At 44.1% G+C, this 22,963-nt stretch overlaps 1 protein-coding gene across 3 annotated transcripts in view; it reads right to left on the bottom strand.

The window, feature by feature from the left end:
- The window catches only part of SLC28A1 (solute carrier family 28 member 1), a 41,852-nt gene that overhangs the window by 8,452 nt on the left and 10,437 nt on the right, over positions 1–22,963 (bottom strand). For all 3 annotated transcript variants that reach the window (XM_027851521.1, XM_027851520.1, XM_027851522.1), the window contains exons 5-12: positions 22,488–22,671; positions 20,924–21,065; positions 19,441–19,554; positions 17,732–17,809; positions 10,646–10,726; positions 5,980–6,060; positions 2,402–2,527; positions 139–269 (exon numbers count right to left, since the gene is read on the bottom strand). In XM_027851521.1, coding sequence (XP_027707322.1) covers positions 139–269; positions 2,402–2,527; positions 5,980–6,060; positions 10,646–10,726; positions 17,732–17,809; positions 19,441–19,554; positions 20,924–21,065; positions 22,488–22,671 — 937 coding nt within the window. The remainder of the gene's footprint in view (positions 1–138; positions 270–2,401; positions 2,528–5,979; positions 6,061–10,645; positions 10,727–17,731; positions 17,810–19,440; positions 19,555–20,923; positions 21,066–22,487; positions 22,672–22,963) is intronic.

Below are 22,963 nucleotides of genomic sequence, written 5' to 3'. Positions count from 1 at the left end.
CCTGGAGTTAACGAGAGACGGCGGCTAGATGAGGAACAGTGGGACAACATGTAGACCACTGAATCGTGATTGTTACTGCTTTCTCACTTCCTGCTCCCCCTCCAAAAACAGACATGCGGAATCTCTCATAGGACTTACCCACAGGACAGTTTCACACCTTCTTCACTCTTAAACTTGGATTTTTCCACTTCTGGGTAGACCAGTTTGGACAGGGCCAGAGCACAGGGGGCAGCCATCACAGAGGCAGCAATCAGAGAGGAAGGGTCAATCTGCAAGGCCCAGGGTTTGATATTAGAAATGACAGCAAACCCCAAAGGGGAGGAGAGTGGCTGCTACAGGCAAGTCAAGGCATTCTGACTCCTGTTTTCAAGCTAGGGGTGACATTGGGAGGAACAGTAGAGTTTGTGAAGATTTCATATTTAACCCAAATGCCACATTTTCTCTGTGCAATGGTCTGCTTGCTTCCTGTCCCGATACCCTCAGGGGTGGGGAACCTGCGGCCTTAACCTGCAGTGGGGAACATGGCCTTCTAGGTCCTCAAGTACGACCTTTTGACTGAATCCAATTCTAAAGGCTACACTTAAGGACCTAGAAGGCCACATGTGGCCTTAAGGCCAAAGGTTCCCCACTCCTGCTCTAAACTTTGTAGCTGGAATCACCTAATCTCCACCAAAAAACTCAACCCAATCTCAGATGAGGACCAAGCCTGTCCTTAGCCAGAAAAACCATTAGGAGCCTTAGGACCAATCCTGTCCTAGACAGAGAGAACATTGGGAGCTCCCAGTCAATAATCACCGTTCTATTAACTTTGATGTTGGCCTTCTCTCACCTTGTGCTCTAGACCAAAACCTGGGCTCTTATCATCTCCTCTGTTACCAGACTCCCACCTTGGACCTCAGCTGCAACAAATAAGTCCCAGTCTTGTCTCCTTGACACATGTCTGACTTCCTGTCCTCCACCCATTTCTGCAGCCCTAGGCATCTAACCTTTCCACCCAAGTTCTTCTAGGTCCTAGAGTGGTGACCTGAACCCCAGAGCTCCTCTACTAACAGCTGGGAACCTGCTGCTTGGTGTCAGGCCTCTTCTGTCTCCCTGCCTTGAGCCTCTCCCCACTCTGGTCCATTCTATGCATGGCTGCCAAATTGATGCCAAATTGTGACTCTCCAACTCAATCAACCCCAGTGGCTCCCTGCCGGCTCTAGGATAAGACGGGAATTCCTCACTTCAGCTCTTAAAGGCCTTCACAATCTGGACTCACCCTATCTTTCCAGGATGTTTGGGCATTAGGGAAGGAATTTCACATTTATGTAACACTTATTATTTGTCAGGCAATGTGCTAAGCATTTTTTACAAATTTTCCTCATTTGATCCTTACAACAACTCTTAGAGAGAGGGACTATTATTATTCCCATTTAACAGTTGAGGAAACTGAGGCAAATAGTGGTTAATAGTGGACTTGCCCAGGGTCACACAGCTAATAAATATCTGAGGCTAAATTTGAACTCAAGTCTTCCTGAGTTAAGGCCCATTCCTCTATCCACTGAACCACCAGCTACATTACTCTCCCTCCTGTGATCCAGCCAAATTTTTCTCTGTTGCTCACACCCTAATCTCTCATCTTTATTATATCTTTGTACTGGCTGTTTTCCATCCCTTGAATGTACTGTCTCTCCTTATCTCTGTGGCCTGGAGCCTAATGCCAGAACCTGTGTTGCCTGACTGCACCTCCCCCCTCCACCCCCCTCACCTCCCCCCACCGGGAGATGGGGGATGGAGGTGGGAGGGGACTCTGTCTGATTTTTAAGGCCTCACTGTGCTCAGTCTGGCCCAACCTACTTGCAGTTGAGCTCAGGTTATGGCTTCCTAGAGCTGGCTTCCATTTGCACATGTAAACATGGTTTCTTACACAGCTGGTAAGCTCAGCTGTTCTCAAACCTTACTGGGCTGTTTGAACTTTTAGGAAAAAAGAATTGGCTTTACCAAGTTAATATGGGTTTGGATAAATAAATAAAGGTACTGGAAACTACTTGGTGGTTGAAAAAAAAATATTAAGACAGAGACTAAGAATAATATTAAAATTGAGGGGAAAACTTGCCTAGATAAAAATGGATTTAAGAGAGTTTGAGACTGCTCCAGCAAAGCTGCTGGCTAGACACCAAAATTTAATCATGACAACTTGTCAGAGGGCTCGAGACATCAGGTGCTGTGTGTTGCATACAAAATGTGCAGAGTCATTGAATGGGCCCCTTGAGAAGGCCTAGCTTGCTAGGACCTGCTGTAGTTTGTTCTGTACTGACTGACAGAGCCTCTGAGAATCCAGGGTCACCTTTCCACTGTGAAGAGGCATCAGAACAGGACTTTATTGGAAAGGCATAGTCAGGGCTGAGCAGGCTGAACTTACCCCAAAGGAAATGTAGGCTCCCAATAAGCTGCCTGCAATGGTGGCATAGCCTCCTGTTATAACAACGTGAATTTCAGAGAGCGTCATATCTTCGAGGTAGGGGAGGATCAGCAGTGGAGCTTCTGTCTACAAACCAAGCAAAGACATTTAACCTCCTCCAAGAACTAGAATGAACCACACTGAAGGGCACCGACCAGGAATCTTGTGGCAAAGTAGGGAATCCTCATCCTGAAGAGGAAAATGAGGCCTGCCTACTTGGGCATTAGGTACATTCAACGGGGCTTGAAGCAAAGAGCCTCCCTGAGGAAGAAGGGAAAATCCAAATGTGATGAGAGAATAAACAGAGTCCAGTGCTTTGCTCCCAGACTCATGGCACCCAAAAGCAGATGAATGTTGGTGTGGTTTACTTTTTTTTATGTCATGGACCCCTTTGACAATCTGGTGAAGCCTATGGATCCCTTCTCAAAGTAATATTTTTAAATGACGGAAGGAAATACTAAGCTTCAGTTACAGATTACTAAAAATAAAAATATAATTTTTCCCATTCAAATTTCTGGGTTCTCCTGAAATCTCTCCACTAATCAGTCCTTTAGGGCTCTTTGGAACCCAGCTTCAGAACTCCTGCCCATAAAGGCACTGAGGTATCTGGACAGTGAGTTGTCGAGGCCATCACAGCACAAGGAGAGTATCAGAGGATTGAGATGCTGCAGAGCTAGAAGGAAAAAAAAGTATCCATTACTGTTTACATTGTATGATGGCCTCCATGACTCTTTTGATGGAGAGAGCAGTCCTGGCAGAAGGACAGAGAAAGTGACTGTCATTCCTTGGGACATGTTATAGGGCATTTGAGAAGATTTCTGGTTGATGGTGAAGAGAAGTGGGTATGAAGCCAACTTGGGTGCAAGAACACCAAAATATGACAGGAGAGCCAGTGGTTGTGGTGAGTTGCACATCTCAACAGAAGAGTAATGAGTAAGTAGAGAAAGTGAGAGGCACCTGGGAAAAAAACACTTTCCTTGTTTGACCGCTGTGGCGTTCCACAGAGTCCTCCTGGCTGTTTATCTCAGCCAGGGATGTTGCTGGTACTCTCACGTAGTGTATCAATGCAGAGAGAGCAAGATGAGGGCTGCAAGGTCAGATGCTGCATAAAAGAGCTTATATAGGACTTGTGGTACATAGCCAGGCTTACCCCTAGCTCCCATTTCCGAAGAAGACTGTCTGAGGTCCGGTTGATCTTCAGAGAACTTTCTTTCAGACAAAGGATCCTAATTTAGTTGGCTCATCTTTTCATAAGGAAATCAACCCTCACCTAATTCTTCTGTAATGGGAGACTGGCTAATGAGGGCTCAGTCCTGGGAGCCTTCGCAGGGGACTCATGTGGATGTCTGGTGAGCCTGCTTCTGGAAACTGGAGGTGTTGTGGGATGGAGTGGTTTGGCTTGACACTTCAGGTCCTATGAAGGTGTTTATTCTCTTACTGTTTTCTGTCTGTTTCCTTCCTCGCAAAGAAAAGTCCTTTTGGTTGTCTGTTGAGCCAACCAAACTCTCAGAACTGAGAATGTATACAAAAGGCACCAGTGGAGAAACTTACCCTCTCTCCTTTTGGCTGCCTGCAAGGTATAAGCTTTGAGCTCTAGAGGGCTGCTGGGTGAGAGGGGAGGGAGGGAGAAGAGCAGACGCGTCTTTTGACAAATTCTGCAAGCTGTAAAGAGCGTTATATTTCTGCAAAGCCATTTTTATGGAGGGGATGATAAGGTATTTGGTGTGCCAAGCAGTTTATGATTATTTATTACTGAGGCAACCTGACTGAGGATTACTGAGGATGTGAAGTCTGAGGTCTCTTTCCAGCAGCTTTCTCTCTCTCTAAACTTTTGTGGGATGGCATAATCCCTTCCCCCTGAGTTATACCTCCCTTCCCTCACTTCTATCTTCTGGCTCTTCTGAGGCAATACTGGAAGCTTCTGAGAAGAGAAGAGCTGGATTTATGACTCTGGTAGGCCCAGAATGTCTACCTAAGGAAGGCAGGAACCTGAGGATAAGGGCACGGGAGGATCTCATCTTTTCATCAGGAAATCACACCTCATCCAACTTGTTTTCTGCCAAATACTACAGTGTACAAATGGCATTCTATTTCTACAGACCCATTTTTATGGAATGGGGATGATAGAGTACTTGGGAGTGCCAAGTACTTTGTGACTATTTATTACTGAGGTAACTAGGTTTTCTCTGGCAGTCACTTGGGTGATGTCTGACTTTGCTGCCAACATTTTCTCAGTTGCCTCTGTCTCTAGTAGCACTGGTGATGGAGGTGTAGGACATTTAGAAGCCTCTGCTTTCCTAAGCCAGACATTGCCCTATGGGCTGAAAAAACAAAACTCCCAAATAACGAATGGAGATTCTACCCAGGTTCCCTACTTGAATGCCTCCTGTGAAGGTAAGGCAGAGTGGGCTCTAGCCAGCATCTAATTATGACAGATCCCAGAGTAGGACTCAGCTCACAAACATGAAGGGCCCTGGGACAATACCTAAAAGACTCTAAATTAGGGGTTCTTCACCTTTTTCATGTGTCACGACCCCCTGTGGCAGTCTGGTGAAATCTTATGTACACTTCATGATGATTTTTTGAATGTATTAAATAAAGTACTAGGATTGCAGAGGATAATGAAATACAGTATCAAAATATGTCAAACAAATTTCATGGACCCCAGGTTAAGAACTCTTGCGAAATGGAGAGTGTTCTCAGAACCTCCCACTTACTTCAGAAAATTGTCTGGGTGTCATACCAGTCCAGTCCTTTAGGGCACCCTGACAAGTCTCTGTCCATAGTAGATCTCCCAGGAAAGAACACAGAAGTCCACAAGTCAGATTTCAGATATACCATACAGGACACAATATAACTTTATGATTTTTAATCTGTAGCAAGCAGTCGATTTGATGCACACAAACCCCTGGAGCATGTGTGCAGCTGAGCTCAGATCCCAGACCAATTTTGACGACACCTATATCCTGTATAGAGCATTTCCCATAGAGAAGAGTACATGTGCCCTGGACCCTTCCAGTGGACGTGGCCCTCTTCATAACGTGTGTGGGCAATCAAAGGCTACCAGTTGGTCCTATGTGCCCCACCCCCACCCACAGCCCTGGGTTGTGTCAAAGATGTCTGGAGACTGTACAGAAAGAGCTGCCCACTTGGTAGACTTAAAAGAAGAGACAACTTCTGCTATCTCTCTTCATGTCTCTGGGCCTGTTTGTTTGTTTTCCACCCATAAAATGAAGAAGTTGGCAGGCCCTTGTACCTGTAACATTTTAAATCTATAAACTAACAAGAACCTGAGTCTTGAGGGTGACCTGGGGAAAAAAGAAGCCATTAGATGGTGAGGATTGTATAGCAGACAGTGTTCAGAGCTCTCCCATACCAGGAAGACAGAGACAAACACCAAGGAACATAAGCTTCCTGGAAGAAAAGTCTGAAGGATTCTTCGAATATAGAGCTTTCAAGATCAAGAGCCTAGTGAATTTCTGAGAGTGAGTCTGGAGCTCCTTGTCAGGAGAGAGACAAATAAATTAGACAGCACCTACTTGGCCCACAAAGATATTTCCTGCCACACTTAGGGTCTCTGTGGCTGTGGTTCCCATGGTGACCTGCATCAACCAGGAGATCTAGAAAGAGACAAGGTAATACATTGGATCTCGGCACATAAAACAACTTACTCTAATTTGTTTTCTCATCTGAGACACAGGAATACAACCTTGACAATCCTCTTTCTCTCAAAACCATAACAACAAAAATGATCTCTTTCTTTCTTCCTTTCCTTCTTTCTTTCTCTCCCTCTTTTCCTTTCTTCTTTCCTCCCTCCATCCAGACCCCCCCATATCTCTCTCTCTCTCTGTCTCTGTCTCCCTCTTTCTTTCTGTCTCTCTTTCTCTCTGTCTCTCTCTTTCTTCCTAAGCTGGGTCCCTCTATCTCACCCAGGCCAGAAGGGCAGAGACTTCTCAAGGGCCCAATACCACCATTAATTGGCACAGGAGCTTTGTGTTGTTCTATTTCAGACATGGGCCAATTCATTCCTCCTTAGTCAGCCTGGTGGCCCCCAATACTAGGTGCTCACCATATTGATACTGGACTTAAACCTCATCAGCTTCACCTACTGAAGCTCAGAACTCCACCAGCATCACTCACCCCATTAGCAGGGATTATAAATGTGTGCCACCACACTTTGCAACATGGTCATGTTCTGTGCTATTACTCACTACCTGTAATGACCTTAAATAAGTCACTTTTGCCTTCTAGATCACATATCTTCATCTATAAAATTAGAAGGTTGAACCAGACCATCTCCATCTCCATTTTCATATATGTTAGCTACAATCCGTGGCTCTGTAGCTCCTTAGTCAGTGTGGCCTTTGTATTAGTGATTAATAGCCTGAAGTCTCCAAGCTAAGGGGGATGGCTTTCTCTACCCACAGACAATGCAGGGACAATTCAAAAGGGGACAGTTTGGTATACTGGAAGGAGTGCTGAATTTGAAGGCAAAGGACCTGGGAACCTCAGACATGGAAGGTGCCTCAGAGCCCATCTAGTCCAACCCCTTTCTGAACAAGAATCCTGTCTGCAGCACCCCCGACAAGTGGGGATCCAGCCTTCACTTTGTGGCAGGAGAGAGCCCTTTTTTGAATCTCTACTTTGCTTCTTACTATCTGGAAAACTTGAACAAGTCATTGATCCTCTCTTAGCCTCAGTTTCTTCATCCATAAAATGGGTGGACTGGACTGGATATTCTCTGAAGTCCCCTCCAGATCTAAATGTAATAAATTCTGAGCTGTTCCTCAGTGAAATATACTGGAAAGGGTCCTGGACAGGTGGTCAAAAGAACTGAGTTCTAATCCCGATTTTGCCACTAATTCATTGTATGATTGGGGTAAATAATCTGACATCTCTGAGCCTCAGTTTCCTTACCTGCCTAATGAAGAAGTTGGACTTAATTAAATTAAATATGGCACATGCTGTGTCCATTAGGTGCAGTACGCCCCATAGTAAAACATTGGATTTGGATGCAGGAGAAACTTGCATACAAATCCCACATCTCCCACTAGTTGTTTGAGTTTAGACAAGTCAATTAACCTGTCCATCTCCATTTCTATCAGCAAAATGGCATTGATAATACTTGCAATGGTCATCTTGCAAGGTTGTCATGAGGATGAAATGAGGTCATGTGCTTACAATGGTTTGCAAACCTTAAACCTCTGTCCAAATATTAACTCATGCCAATGGCACCGCCTTAAGATGATTTCTGGTTTCAAAATTCCACAATTCATGTTTCTAGTATCCCTTTGCCAGGCCTAGCAAGCCGTCCAAGGACTCTGCCTAGACCTGGTCATGCTGAGATGGCTATTCCAGGATCAATAATAGATGATGTTCTTTTTTTCCTGGCCAAAAAATGTTCTCCTTTCTCTCTCCTAAGAAAATCTCCTCTTTGCAGGGCGGAGGCAAGGGATGTTAATGCAGAGGGGTGTCTGATCCTGAACGTCTTTTTTTTTTCCCAGTGGAGGGAAGGCATTGGAAAAGGGGTCTGGGGTACCTTCAGGGGACTTCAGAATAGCATCAAAACTCACATTTCTATAGTGCTTTTACAAGCAATCATTAATAAGCATTTATTAAACATTTAATATGTAATGGTGTTGTCCTAGGTGCTTGGGGGTACAAATACAGAAATGAAATGTCCCTGCCCTCAAGGAATTTGCATTCTATCAAGGTAGATGACATATAGATGTGTGTGTATATATATATACATATATACACACACATACACATATACATACATATACATATACATGTATGTATATGTGTATACGTATTTACAAAATCTATACCTTAATACAAAATGTTTGAAGAAGGGACTAGTAACTCGGAGGATCAAGAAAGGCTTCATGTAGAAGGTGCTGACTGAGCTGAGTTTTAAAAGAAAAGAGAAATTCTAAGAGGTGAAGGTGAGGAGGGAGTGCAGTCCGGACATGACAGATGGCCAATACACAGATTTGGAGACAGGAGATGGGCTGTCACGGGTAAGGAACAGGAAGATCAGTTTTCCTGGACCACAGAGTACTTGAAAGAGAATTGTTTATAATAAAGCTAGAAAACTAGCATGGGACCAAGTCTGAAGGGTTTTAAATGCCGAACATAGGAATTTTGATCCTTGGGGCAAAAAGTTGCCATAAATGGTTATTGAATAGGGAAGGGGAAAGTTTAGATCTGTGCCTTAAGAAAATCACTTTAACAACTGTTCTATTTTGCTACTACAAAGCACTCTGCTTACATTTTCCTATCCTTTGGCCTTTGCCACAGCCCTGGGAGGCAGGTAGTATGAGTATTATCACCGGCACTTTACAGATGAAGGAAGCTGTGGCTTAGAGGGACTAAGTGACTTTGCCCAACTTCACACAGCTAGTAAATGGCAGAACCAGGACTCCAACCCAGGTCTTTCGACTCCAAGAGTAGTCCCCAATCCAAAAGTGTAGCCAAAACTAGTAGAAGAGAAGTGGCATTGAGCAGAGTGTATAACAGAGAGTGACGTCTTGTGGCGGGTCCCCCAGTTAAACTGATAAGTATACAAGATGGGAAGCCTCTGTTTGGAATTTTGTTTGTATATCCCTATAAAAAGTACGGATACGCTTCTTGGGAGAATGGGTTTCATTAATGAAGGCTGACCATATGATGATTTAGTTGGTTGTGGGATAGACTATTTTGGGAGAATCTAGACCTTTGCATTAGCTTAGGAAAGGAAACCTGTAGATCTTTTTTTTCTCTCTTCCCTTTTCACATTCCTTCCAGAAATATCCTGGGAGTGCACCAGAACTAAGAGAGACCTAAGTTCTGGGAGGAGGGGGCAGGTCTCCCTAAGCAGGTTTCCCCTTCCCTCAGGAGCTTTCAATAGAGGCACTAGGGCAACACACATGGGAGCTGCATATGCTCACCCGGAAGTCTGAAAGGAGAGATCCTGGAAAATGGTTACGTCTTGGCTCCCATTTCAGAGAGGCAGTAATGTAACTTCTTGACCTACTGGGCACCCATGGAGAGGGGAGTCCTATGGCCAGGTCGTGAAAGTTCCTGAGAATTGCCTTTCTAGTTGCCTTGAGTTCAAGCATCCTAGAGTTCGGCTAAAGAAGGGAGGATTTCCTAGGTGGAGCCAGCCTCAGGGTTTGCCTCATGGGTAATTCTAAGTTTGAAAAATCTGGAATCTGGCCTTCTATTGAGAGTAGGGGGATTTCTTGAGCAGCTCAATTTTTGGTCAGGGAAGAAGATAATGAATGTGACCAAGCCCACCCCAACTCTATGAGGAACAACAACAAGGAACTAAAGCCACAATATGGGGGAACAAGGGACCTAGATTTTTTGACTCTACTATTACTATAAGCTACTTGGATGACAAAGGGATAATGGGGAAGGGGAGTCTTCTGTTTATCAGCCCTAATTGTGTCATTCTTATGAAGGAAGGAGACACTCACCTCTCTAAGGCTCAGTGTTCCTATTCATAAAAAGAAGGAATTTTACTTGATTCTACAATCCCTTCCGGGTGTAAATCTATGATCCTTTGACTCTAGGACCCTGTGAAAAGTGGGAGCCACCAGAGTAGGAGGAAAATTATGTTGTTTAAATTACTATGAATAGTTTATGTATTTTCTCCAGTGTTAATGGGCTCAGTCAAGTCCTTTGCATTTTCTGCATTTGCTACAGAGTGGCATAAAGTCTGTCTGCTATTCATCACCTTGAATGTTTCTACAAGGCCAAGGGGACTCACATTACCAACATCTGGAGAGACCTAGATGCAATTGATGTTCAGATATTTTCCCAGAATATACTCTGGGTGTCATAATGGGCCGAAAAGAGAGTAATGGTTTAATGGTAAGATCAGATGTAGTCCATGTGAGCCCAGAGCTTGGAGCACTGGACCATAGGTTATATGCAAGTACTTGAATGATGCTCTGCTAAGTTCAAAACGCTGGGAGCTAGCCAACCAGTGCTGGTAATTAGTAATTCAGCAAATGCAAAATCAAAGGTGCATCTGCTCTCCAGATTAGAAATACTCCTCAGCACCTATATTCATAGTCCTAGACCTCAATAGGTCTCAACTGCTTTCCCCTGGATACTTTAAGAAGCCTAACACTAACACCAGAAAATACTGTCCTCATTTCTATGAATTCTCTTGAGAATTAATCAGACTCTGAGCCCTGATTAAGAAGAACTCACCTTCAGGATCAGCCACTGCATGAGACCCAGATAGTAGAGAATAGACATCACACAGCTGAAAAAGACGATAATGGGTAACACCTGCAGAAAAAAACCCCAAGAGTGAGTGCCCACTGCAAAGCTGAGGAGCCCCAGGCAAAAGAGGCAGTTCAAGGATTGACATTTCACAGGATCTCACTTTAAACATATTTATGGAGGGAGTTTTATTGGTAATACATAGGTTGACACTAGATGCAAAGAGAATTTTTTCTGAACTACATGAACATTTTCCATTTTCATCACTGACTCCCAGCATCTTCCCACTCAACTAGATTCAAAACCTTGAAGACATCTTTGGTTCTGTCTTTCTTCTTCTCTAACCAATCAGTCACCAAGTCCTATAAATTCTAGTCATCTCAGTCCTTAGTCTTTGGTGCTTCTGTGCCTGTTCTCTTAATCCCCAAGAACTCATTCACTTCCATAGCTTCAACTATCTACTAAGTGGATGACTCCTAGATTGACCTCTCTCTCCCATAATCCAGTCCTGTATCATTTTACAGAACGTCTCTGTCCATCTTTGACTCTTCCTTCTCATTTACTCCTCATCTGCCAATGCAGCACTGTGAATTCTGCCTTCCTGTCCCCTCCTTTCCATTCCTAGTGATGCTAACAAAGTCCAGGCATTTGGCACTCCATGCTTGAATTGGTCTCCTAACTAATCTGTGTCCCCTAATCCATTCAATATATATTCAATTATTGAATATTCAATATCTATTGAATGGATTAGGGGACACAGATTAGTTACATATATATAATTCAATATATGTGTATATATATATATATATATAATTCAATATATATTCAGTAAAATCCAATCAATATATCACTTTGAGACTACTTCCATACTCTGACACTTCAAGAATCTGTAATTTCATCAATGTTAGTACTCCGTTATCACAGATTGCAGCCCTTCTCTAACTTAGTAGATGTTGCTGTTGCCAAAAAATATATCACCCTCAGTCAACTTGGTGATGAGCCTTTCCAAACTTAGCTAGGCTGGGCCTTAGACAGCAGGCATATAGTCCATCACCAGGCCCATATGTAAGGTCTTTCCAGCATGAAAGGAATGCCAGAGATTGTACTCTGCTGGCAAAGCCTTCCAAAACCCAAGGTCACCTCCAAACAACAATGAGGCATCGGAGTAAGACTTTGTGAGGGCCTACCAGATTAACCTTCTTAAATACCTATTTAGTTAGGTTACTTCCCAGTTCTAAAACATACAATAGACAATCTCCAACTCTCTAACCCCACACACACATCCACACATACACAGGATAAAGTTGAAACTACTTGGACAGGCCTTCAAGGCCCTTCATAATCTGACATCATCTTATTTATCCAACTTTTTCTTGAATTCCCAACTCAAACCCTCTGTTCCAGCAAAGCTCCTTTCAGCATCTCTCCAATAATATAAATTCATTTCCCACTCCCAGACTTTGCTCATGCTGTTTCCCCAACCTGGAATGTCCTCCTTTCTGTCTTCTGCACATCCTAATTCAACCCATCCTTCATGGCCCAGCCTGAGTCCTATGTCTTCTAAGAAACTTCCATGATTTCTCCAGTCCACATTAATTCTGTTAAGTCCCATGACACGTCTTTCCTTATGCATTTATTAAGCACCTACTACATGTGAAGTACTGTGCTAACCACTTTATAAATATTATTTCATTTGATCGTTACAGCAGCCTTGGAAGGTGCATTATTATCCTCACTTTACAGTTGAGGAAACTGAAGCAGACAGAATTATCGACTTGCCCAGGGTCATCCATATAGTTAAGTGTCTGAGGCTAAGCTCTGCACCACCTAGTTGTCTCTGAATGTCTCTACCATTCAATTTTCCATTTACAAATGCTGGTGAAGAGATGTATGGGTTTGACCTAAGCTGAGGGCTCATGTTGGAATGTAGTGAGCAATAAAGGATAGATAAATGGGGTGGGGCCACATGGTAAAAGTGCTTGGTCTGAAGAATGTAGACCTTTCTCTAGAGGCAATTAAGAGCAATTATGTGTTAGGGGGAAGGGATTTGACCTGAGAAAATAAAGGTCTAGGAAGAAGTGAGAACTGACTAGATAGGAGGACTGAGGCAAGGGGAAGAGGCAAAGGTAATGATAGGTCCAACATTGGCAAAATGGCAGTCTCAGCATTAAAGAAAGAGAGGCCTGGCTGACTATTTCACACCAGGCTTCAAAATACATAAATAGTACTTAAACCTTGCCCTATATAACAATGTAAACAAAAAGGGTAAGGAGGCAGCGCTAGAAGAGCCCTGGCCTAGGATTTAGGAATACAAAGGTTGAGCCTAGTTCTGAATGGAACTACATCTGTGTGACCCCAGGTAAATCATTTAAGAGTTGGACTAGAGGCAATGCTGTCAAACTCAAATAAAAACAGATCTCTGTGGACCATGTATGGACTTAAAAAGCCACAAAATAACATAATCTAAGTTGTATAGTATTTTTATTTATTTTGATCAACACTTACCAATTGCATTTTAATCTGGTTCAAGTGGCACTAGGAGCTTGCAAGCTGTGAGTCTGACTCCTCTGAGATCTATTCCAGTGCTAAGATTCTTTAAGTCTGTGGATCCCTGCTTGCCCAGTCCCTGAAGGGGATGGCACAGACCCTTATCGTATCAGTGATTAGGAGTCTGAGACCATCTCAAAGCTAAGTGTTGCAACTTGGAAGAAGAGAAAAGATCTTTTCTACATGGAGATAAATCAACTCTTCATGGGAAGGCAATGTGGTAGAATGAGAAGAGCACTGGATTTGGAGTTAGGACACCTGGGTTTGAATCCAAGTTGCACCACTTACTATCTATGTGACTTTGGGCAAATCACTTAACCTCTCTGGGCCTCAGTTTCCCCATCAGTAAAATGAGGGAGCTGGACCATTCTGGTCTACTTATACCTATACTTCCCTCCTCCTTTCGTAATCTGGGATCCAGTGACACTGGCCTTCTTGCTGTTCCTCAAACAAGACACTCCATCTCCAGACTCTGGGCATTTTCACTGACTGACTGCTACCCGGAATGCTTTCCCTCCTAATTTTCGTCTCTGGACTTCCCTGACTTCCTTCAAGTCCCAGCTAAAATCCCATCCACGAGAAGTCTTTCCTGATCCCCTTTAATGCTATTGCCTTCCCTCTATTGACTATGCCTAATTTATCTTGTATATATCTTGTTTGTACATAGTTGTCTCCATGTTGTCTCCTCCATTAGACTATGAACTCCTTGAGAGCAAGAGCTATCTTTTGCCTTTTTTGTATCCCCAGCACTTGGCGCAGTGCCTAGCACACAGTAGGTGCTTAATAAATGCTTATTGACTGTCTGGACTTCCAGATTCAAATCTATGATCCACATTGTTCTCACTCTGCTGTTTCCTCCCTGTGTGATCTCAGTCAAGTCACTGAAATTCATTGAATTCATTTGTAAAAATCAGGGAGTTGGATTAGATCAGGTGGTCTTAGCCTGGGGTCCATGAGCTTGTTTTTAAAAATATTCTGATCATTGTATTTCAACATAATTGGCTTCCTTTGTAAACCTATGTACTTTTCATGCATTTAAAAAATAATTCTGGGGGCAGCTAGGTGGCGCAGTGGATAGAGCACCGGCCCTGAAGTCAGGAGGACCTGAGCTCAAATCTGGCCTCAGACTAAACACTTGACACTTACTAGCTGTGTGACCCTGGGCAAGTCACTTAACCCCAACTGCCTAAGCAAAAAAAAAAAAAAAAAAAAAGAGGAAAAAAAATTATTCTGAGAAAGGGTCTATAGCAGAGGTGGGGAACCTTCAGCCTCAAGGCCACATGCGGCCCTCTAGGTCCTCAAGTGTGGCCCTTTGAATCCATACTTCACAGAACCAGTCCCCTTAATAAAAGGATTTGTTTTGTAAAACTTGGACTCAGTCAAAAAGCCACACTTGAGGACCTAGAAGGCCACATGTGGCCTTGAGGCCACAGGCTTCACCACACTGCCAAAGGGATCTATGACATTAAAAAAAAAAAAAGTTAAGAACTCCTAGACTAAATAATCTCTTTGAGCTTTAAATCTTCTGGTTTTAAAAGCAGCCACTTTTTTCACTGTGATTTAGGAAGATGTAGAGAAGACCAAAAAAAAAAAAAATCCAAGTCCCCTTTTTTTTTTCCCCAGAAGTTTAGAGAGGTTTAGTTATATTAGCAGGTCTCTCTATACCACACCCTCTAAGAAAATCCAACTATAATCTATAATCTAAACCACAGGAAGTAGACTTTGAATGCAGAATTGAAATAACCCTGCAGAGTGACACTTCTAGGTTCCCTCCCTTCCTAGAGGGAATTCAGCCAAGACTCTACACTGTGTTCCTTAGGTCTTCCTCCTTCCTGAGCACAGAACAATACAGATTCTTCCTTCTGAGATGTTGCCTCTAAAGTTATCAGAGGGGAACCTTAATCCCCACACTCTAGCAAGGATGTGCAGAAAAGTACAGGTGGAAGAGAAAACCCATGCCACTGAAGGAGGGCAACCAGGAGTCCAAGACCCGGGAGCCTTGGAAGGGGCCTCATGAGCTAGGAAAGGTTCCCTTCCTCACCTCTGCCCCTGGGAAAGCCCAGCACCCTCTAACCTAAAGTTCAGCTCCAGCTCCACCCCAGCCCCTTCCTGATTTCTCCAGTTGCTAATGCCTCAATCCCAAATAACTGCTTTGAATTTATTTAATAGTGTACATTTTATTTTCCCTCCAATAGAATGCAGGCCCTATTTAGAGCAAAGATTCTCAACCTCATGTGTGTCCTTGACCCCTTCAGCTATCTGATGAAACCTACAGATGCTTTCTTAGAGAATGATGTTTTTAAATGCACAAATAAACTCCATGGGATTACAAAGAAAAGTGATTATATCAAAATATAGTAATCAAAACATTTTTAAAAGGATTTCCAGACCCCCTAAAATGTGTTCATGAGCTCCAGGTTAAGAGCTCCCATTCTAGCAGAACACGAGCTCTCTTTTTGTTGTTGTTCAGTCGTATCCAACTCTTCATGACCCCATTTGAGGTTTTCCTGGCAAAGATACTGGAGTGGTTTGCCAATTCCTTCTCCAGTTCATTTTACAGACGAAGAAACTGGGGCTAATGGGGTTAAGTGACTTGCCCAGGGTCACATAGTTAGTATCAGAGGCCAGATTTGAATTCAGGCCTTCCAGACTCAAGGCCCAATGCTCTATCCACTGCACCACCTAGCTGCTCACTTAGAGGGAATGCTTTGTTTTAATCTTTGAATTCTCAGCAGTGAGTTCAGTGTGTGGCATACAGGAAGTGCTTAATAATTGCTGGTTCCTAGAGTATCATTGGTCTAGAGATGGAAAGGATCTCAGGCCAGCTAGTCCAGCCCCCTCAGATAAGGAAACTGAGATTACATGACTTGCCTACTCACACAGCATCTGAAGTGGAATTTGAACCCAGACCCTAAGACTCCAAAGCCTCTCACTCTTTCCAGGCTACAACACCTTCAAATTAAATAGATCTTAGAGTCCAGGTCTCAAAACCCTACTCCTGTGCTCTTTCTACTATGCCATGTTGCCTCTTGCACTTATATACAATCACAGGATGTTAAAGCCAAAAGAAACCCTAGAGCTAGGTATAATCCAAGCCATTCATTTTTCCATGGAGGTCCAGAGAGTCGGAATGACCTGTGCTGAGGTGCACAGTGAATTAGCAGCAGCTACTTCTCCAGTAGAAGGCTCTCAAGGAACCCAAGCCCCTTTTCATTCGAGGTGATGAATGGGTTTCCTTGGTTCCCTTTATTTATGTACAACATTCTTGCTGGAATCACCCTGTGTTATATGAGCTCCCAGAACCACTTTCCCCATATGACTATACCTCCTTAGGCATTGACGCCTCGTCAGCTATGTCACCCCCTGAGCCCATCAACACAGCGATTGTCACCAGCAACAACCATTTTTAGCAACCTTCCACCACATTCTGAACCAGCCACAAGGGAGAATTGGCAAGTAGGTGTCCACAAGGATCAGTTCTGGGCCCAGAGTCCTTGGAGATCCTCACAAAGGGAGTGTCTGGGAGAAGAGACAAGGTCCTCCCAGAGACCATCTACTGAGTGACTGACCAGTGAATGCCGGAGAAATGCCATGGAGTTTGGTTAATGGCAAATCAACATCACTTATTACTTCCTCCTTGATTAAATGTCAAGTCTCAAAGTCCATTGCCACCAATTAGTAAGTTGTTTCGTGGGTTTTTTTTTTCTTGGTGCTACTGAAAGGCTGTTAATGTGGAGTACAGAGTACTAGACTTGGAATCAGGAAGAGCAATCCTGTCTTAAGACTCTAGTAGTAAGACCCTGGGCAAGTCACTTAACCTCTATATGCTTCAATTTCCTCATCTGGGATAATCAAGTGCCTACTTGATTCAAGGTTATCATGAGGTTCAAAAGTGACAATGTACATAGATAAGCTTTGCAAACTTTCAAGTGATATTTAAATGGAAGCTACATCCATTTTGAGGCTGGAAAAAAATTGTCATTGTTCTATTTGTTGTAATTGATAAAGAATCAGAGTAAGAGTCGAGACCCCACAGACTTTTCACAGGTTGGGCATGTTATAAAATTCTTTATTTACCTATACAACTAACTCCAAGCTCAGAACAAATCCTTGCCCATGCTAACCACCTCCTGACGGAGGTGGGTGATGGCTCAAGATGTAGAATAAATACATTTTTGGACATGGCCAGTTGGGGAATTTGTTTTGCTTAACTAGGCATATTTGTCATAGGGGTGGTTTGGAGGTTTTATTTGTTTGTTTGTTTTTCCATTTTGGATGAAATGGAGGTAGGAGGGAGAGAAAGTAAATGCTTGTCAATTGAAAAAATAGTTTTTAAGAATCCTTGCCCACATTTTAAAAGCCACTTTGCCCAGGGCTAGCTCCCCATCAGCAGGAGACCCTCAGCCCCCGGTCATTCCCATTCTGGCCTCAGCTTGGCAGATCACTAAACCAGGCTCTCCACCGGCTTAATGTCTGGCAGGCAACTGCTCCATGATGTCTCCTATCTATAAATGCAGACCTGACCTGAAAGGCAAAGATGTTCTTCACCAGCATATCCCCGAAGACAAAACTGGAGCCAGCTACAGTGTAGTCCAGGAAAATCTGAGGAAGGAACAAAAAAAATACAGCATGAAAGGAGGAAGGAAAGACAGGCAGGAAGAGAAACCAGTTTTCCTGCCTCCAGAGTTCCCCTCCCACTGCCCAGGCTGGCCACCAGTTAACAGTGTGAGGCCTGGGACCCTCTTAGTGACTGCCTCTGTCTCACTAACGTGCTCAGCAGAGATGATGAGTCTTGGTCAGGAAATGGGGCCCTGGTTTGTCCTGTGGGCCAAGGCCTACAGATTGAATTCTCCAATTCATAGAATCTAAGATCTGTAAAGGATCCTGAGATCACATGCTCATAAATCTAAAGCTGGAAGGGTTGCCTGAGACCATCTGGTCTTGTTTTATAGCTAAGGAAATGAAGGCACAGGGAAGATGTGCCCCAGGTCATCTAGGTAGTAAGCATCAGAAACAGAATCTGAACCTAAGTCCTCTGACTCCAAAGCCAGTGCTTCTTTATCTAGGCTAACCCATTCCCTTTACAGATGAGGAAATGGAGGCCAAGAGAAGGGAAATGACTTGACCAAGATCGCACAGAGAGTCACAGTGTCTTCTGCAATATCATACCATCATGCAGCTGAGGGCTGAAAGATTTGAACCTGCCCCTCTAGAAAAAAAGGTCTCTTGGAGGTTTCTCATTCTCTAGCAAGCTCATAGAAAACCCAAGTCCAAGATCCATACACATTAATGAAGATATCTGAATGGACAGAATATACACTCAATGCTGCAGGAGAGATGAATTTTAATGTGCTGTCCGTGCATTTCATACTCCACTAACGTCCTGCTGGTTTCTTGTGATGCTGCTGATTTGGGGAAAGTCGAGGTCTGTAAAAGGCAAGGGGATGAGGGGACCCAACAGCTGGAGGCTGGGGACCAGTGGGTGTATGTGGTGGGGAAGCTGAGAGAACAGCTGTAGACAGAGAAAACTGAGCCACTGACTCTCTTTGAGACTTCTCTTTGAGACGCTACTGCTTCTCTCAAGTCACCATTTTGCATCTATACTGAATGATCCCCCATCTCTGGGTCTGAGAGAGCTCAGGGGTTGGAAAGGCTTTAACACCCTTGGAAGGATGTCCCACTCCACTATTCCAGAGGTGTCACTGTGGGCACCAGCTACTGTTTCCACATCTGAGATAAATTAGTATGATAATCACCATTCTTTGAGAGAGAGAGAGAGAGAGAGAGAGATGGGACCAGATGATCTTTCAGGTTCCCTTCACCCTCCAGCTCTATGCTTCTACAGTTTCTACAACCTGATTCCATATTTCAAGTGAGACAGTAGGTAGGAAAGTGCTTTGAAAAGGATGAAGCATTACACCAAACCAAAGAATGATGATTATTTCAAAACTGAATGCCTCAAAATCAGAATGGCCAAGTTTCGTACCAAAAAAGAGCTATTAGAAGATACTTCTCCCCACTTTTTTTCTGCAGAGGTGAGGGACCACAGGTGTGAAATGCTGCATATAACATCAGACATTCAATAGTGGTTCATTTTGCTGAACTTTTTTTCCTTTTTAAAAAATTACTATAAGATATGAATCTCTAAGGGAGGGGAGACAGCAGTGATATATCCTACCTGGTACCCAGGGCACTAAGTCACAAATAGAGCCCCAGGGCCTAGCCTACCATACCTTGATCTGTTCACCCAGCCACCGGAATGCCACAAATCCAGGTTCAGTTCTGATAATAAAGATGCCAAGAACAAACTGCAAACCAAGGCCCCATAATACAGCCCTCCAGGACACCTGAAATACAAAAGAAAATGAGGCCCATGTTTTCCAGGCCTCTGCTACAAAGGTATGGCCTCTAGGTAGCAATTCACCACCTAGGAGCTCAGGGAAGAATATGAGATAAGGTGGGGAGCAAGCCAGGACACTGACTATGAAAAGGCATTTTCCTCTAGTCTACTGGATTCAGTCATGGTTAGGTGTGATAGATTGAATAGAGAGGGTTGAGACACTGAATCCCTCTGTGACCTAGATACCTTACCCCAATGAACTGTGGTGAGAAACTCTAAGATCCCCAGAACAAAGCCATTCTCTCCAAGACTGGGGGATTTCTTAGTGCTACTTTCAAGAGAAATGTATTTGTGACTTGAACCCAAAGAAATGAACTGAATTTGACAGTTTTGAGGAGTTATTTTCAGGTCCCTGCACTGATGCCTCCTGGGAAAAGTAAGCAGAGGGACCCTGACCCCAGACATGAATATAGAATGAGAGAATCTATTTCAAGAACTGAGGCGCCATCCCTGGCACAGCATCCAATACCTCCACAACCTGGAGAAGCCTCCAAATCCAGAAGGCCAAACAGATGAAAAACAAAGATGAAATGGTCTCTTCCTGTCAATGCACAGGAGGTTACTGCCAGCAGAGACTCAGGGAGGCTAAAGCCCAGGTCCACAAGCACATCAGAGCAAGAGACCATAAGCATGACTACAGTGAGCCTGAGTCTGGTGAGAAGACCCCCACTCCACCTTATAGTCACACAGACTGCAGCCAGAGCCAGAATAACATCTTTGTACATCCAAACTTGTCCAATCTCTTCCCTTCTCACTGTCCCCATCCCCTTCTTACTTGAAGGTGAAATAAATCATTCTGCTCTTTACTTGGCTGTATATGTGACCTTGGGCAAGTTTCTTACTTTTTCTGGTTGTTTTCTTTGTGAGGAAAATGAGGGGATTAGACTAAATGACCCCTAAAGTCCTTTCCAACTTTAAATCTCTGGTCTTACGACTAGGAGTACACTAAGTCCCCTTCCTGTACAATGCAGCTGGACTAGGAGTACCTTCCCCTCCAGTTCACCATCCACCCTCCTCAGGTGCCATGCTCCAGACATAGCCAATAGTCCTCCTCCATAACTGTTTCATAACCACTTATCTATACCCTTAGGCACAGCCTCATTCCTCAGCAATCTCCACTGCTCTGTGGCTATATGGGGTGGGGTGGGGTGGGGTGTGGTTGGGTGGGGAGAAATTTGCTAGTCTAGTCATAGGATAGCAGGCTTCTCCTGACCAAAGAGAGCCCTGGGGAGTTCATGGGAAACCACTGGGGAAGAAAGAAGATATTACATCCCTCCCTACCAATCCCAAGTAGGCAGCCCAGCCTGTAGACTCACTGCGAAGTGATGTTTAGAGCAGGCAAAGAGGAAGATGATGAACATGCAGACGCCTGCAAAGGACACCAGTTGCTCTGGCCGTTGGGAAGTATCCAGAGCCAGCCACAATACCAGGCCCACCAAAGCAGCTGCCCCTAGGCACCTGCAGATGAAGTACCAGGGACCATGTTACTCACTACCCATGGGTAAGCCCACCAAAAACTGCAACTGGGGCATTGTCCTAGGGTACCCATATCCAAGAGGATCATGCTTCCATTATGTTAGTCTAGAACAAGGAGAAAGTCCTACCATATGCCTCCCTAGGTCTCTGGACTGGATTCAGAATTGGATTTAGGATTTTTCCAAAGGCTGTACAGACATTCAGACCTAGCCCAGGTCTCATTCTTTTGTGCAAATATTAACTGTCTAGTGTGTACAAAAGAAACATGGTATGGTAGGTAGATTGCTAACCTTGGAATCAGGAAGGCCTGGGTTCAAATCCAACCGCTTACACTGACTAGCTGTGTGACCATAGGCAAGTCATTTAATCTCTGTGCTTTGATTTCTGAAGCAACTTTCTAAGACTATGTCAGTGGAGGAAGTTCTCAGGCCTGTGAAATCACAGAACCTTAGTTGCTACTTATGCTGAGTACTGAGATAAGCTTGGAGGAAGACACCAAATTTAAGATAAGATAGGTCCTCTGCCTTCAAAGAGTTTATTCCTAGTTGTGGCAAAGCAGGGCCAGCCCAAGGACCTAGGTACAGAGGGCACTTGGGCACTTTCAGATGAGTTCAGATTCACAGTGGCCCAAGAATGTTGCCAGTGTGAAGAGTCAGGTGAGAAGGCCAGTCAACAGCTGGCCAGTCTCCATCCTATGTCATGAGCTTCTTACATCACTCTCAAACCTTGAAAGTCTACATTCCAGAGCAGTAAACTCCAAAGGGGGTGAGGAAAGGTGGATGTCCTCACTGAGCATGTCCTTTCAACAGCAGGAGGTTTAAGCAGAATATTTGTAGAGGACAGAGTGAGGAATCTTGTTTGTTGGGTGTTTCTCCCTTTCAATGGTTGTACATTCTCCAAGTAAGAGAGTTCTTAATAATATGCTCAGGGCTAGGGCCCCAGCACCCAAGCCTGCAGATGCTAATCCAAGCTGGCCGATGGCCCAGGACACTGAGACCCAGGGACCACAGAAATACTGCTGTGGGAATCCAAAGCCTGAGGCTGAGCAGAGACTTACTACAGCTCCCTCAAAGCTCAGGGCGGGAACCAGGTGTGGCAGGAAGCATACAAATTAGACTAAAATGAAACCACCTAGATCTTACTGAGTCAGTGACTCAGTAAGGGTAACCAGAGAAACCAAGCACGATTTGGTCAGATCCCCCATAGTGTGTGAAGACCCTTCAGGGGAAGAAAAGCTCAGCAGTGAGTGGAATAAACTGGGGTCCACAAAACTCAAACAAATGGGCTTATCTCCCCAAGGTAGTAGTGGGAGGGGAGGGAGTATGGTATTGTGACAGACTAACCCAGCTCAGAATGATCTGCTAAGAGATGACATGGAGACGTAAGGGGCCTTCTCTTACTCACCGTTTTAGCCAGAGGTTCACTCTAGGATTACTGAGGGGCTTCAGATATCTTAACAGTTTCTTTCCCCAAAGTTTTTTGACCAGGCTGTAGGCCAGAAAGAAAAGGACTACACATGTGAGGATGAACAAAGCCAGAGCCCTTTGGAAATTCAGGAGACAGGCTGTCAGCACAAAGGCAGCATAAGCTAGAAGAGATGAAAGGGTACAGGAAGAACTTCAGGTCACGACTTCACCAGAATAAATACAACCCCTACCCTCAGGTAGCTTCACCTTTCTCTACCCCTTACAGAGGCTCCAGGGGCAATAATGGTATGGAGTGAGTGACTCAATTGGTCTCACTGTCCAGGCCTGGGAAATAAAAAATCCAATCCCACAAGAGCGGGATCATAGAATAAGATCATCAATATGGAAGTAAAAGGAACTTTAGAGGCCATCTGGTCCAATTCCTTGTTTTACAGATGAGGAAACTGAAGCCTG

The sequence above is a fragment of the Vombatus ursinus genome, unplaced genomic scaffold (assembly GCF_900497805.2).
Source record: "Vombatus ursinus unplaced genomic scaffold, bare-nosed wombat genome assembly UNPS02009205.1, whole genome shotgun sequence".
Lineage (NCBI taxonomy): Eukaryota > Metazoa > Chordata > Mammalia > Diprotodontia > Vombatidae > Vombatus > Vombatus ursinus.
Note: the sequence above shows the minus strand (reverse complement) of the source record. Positions and strands in the feature narration are given on the sequence as shown.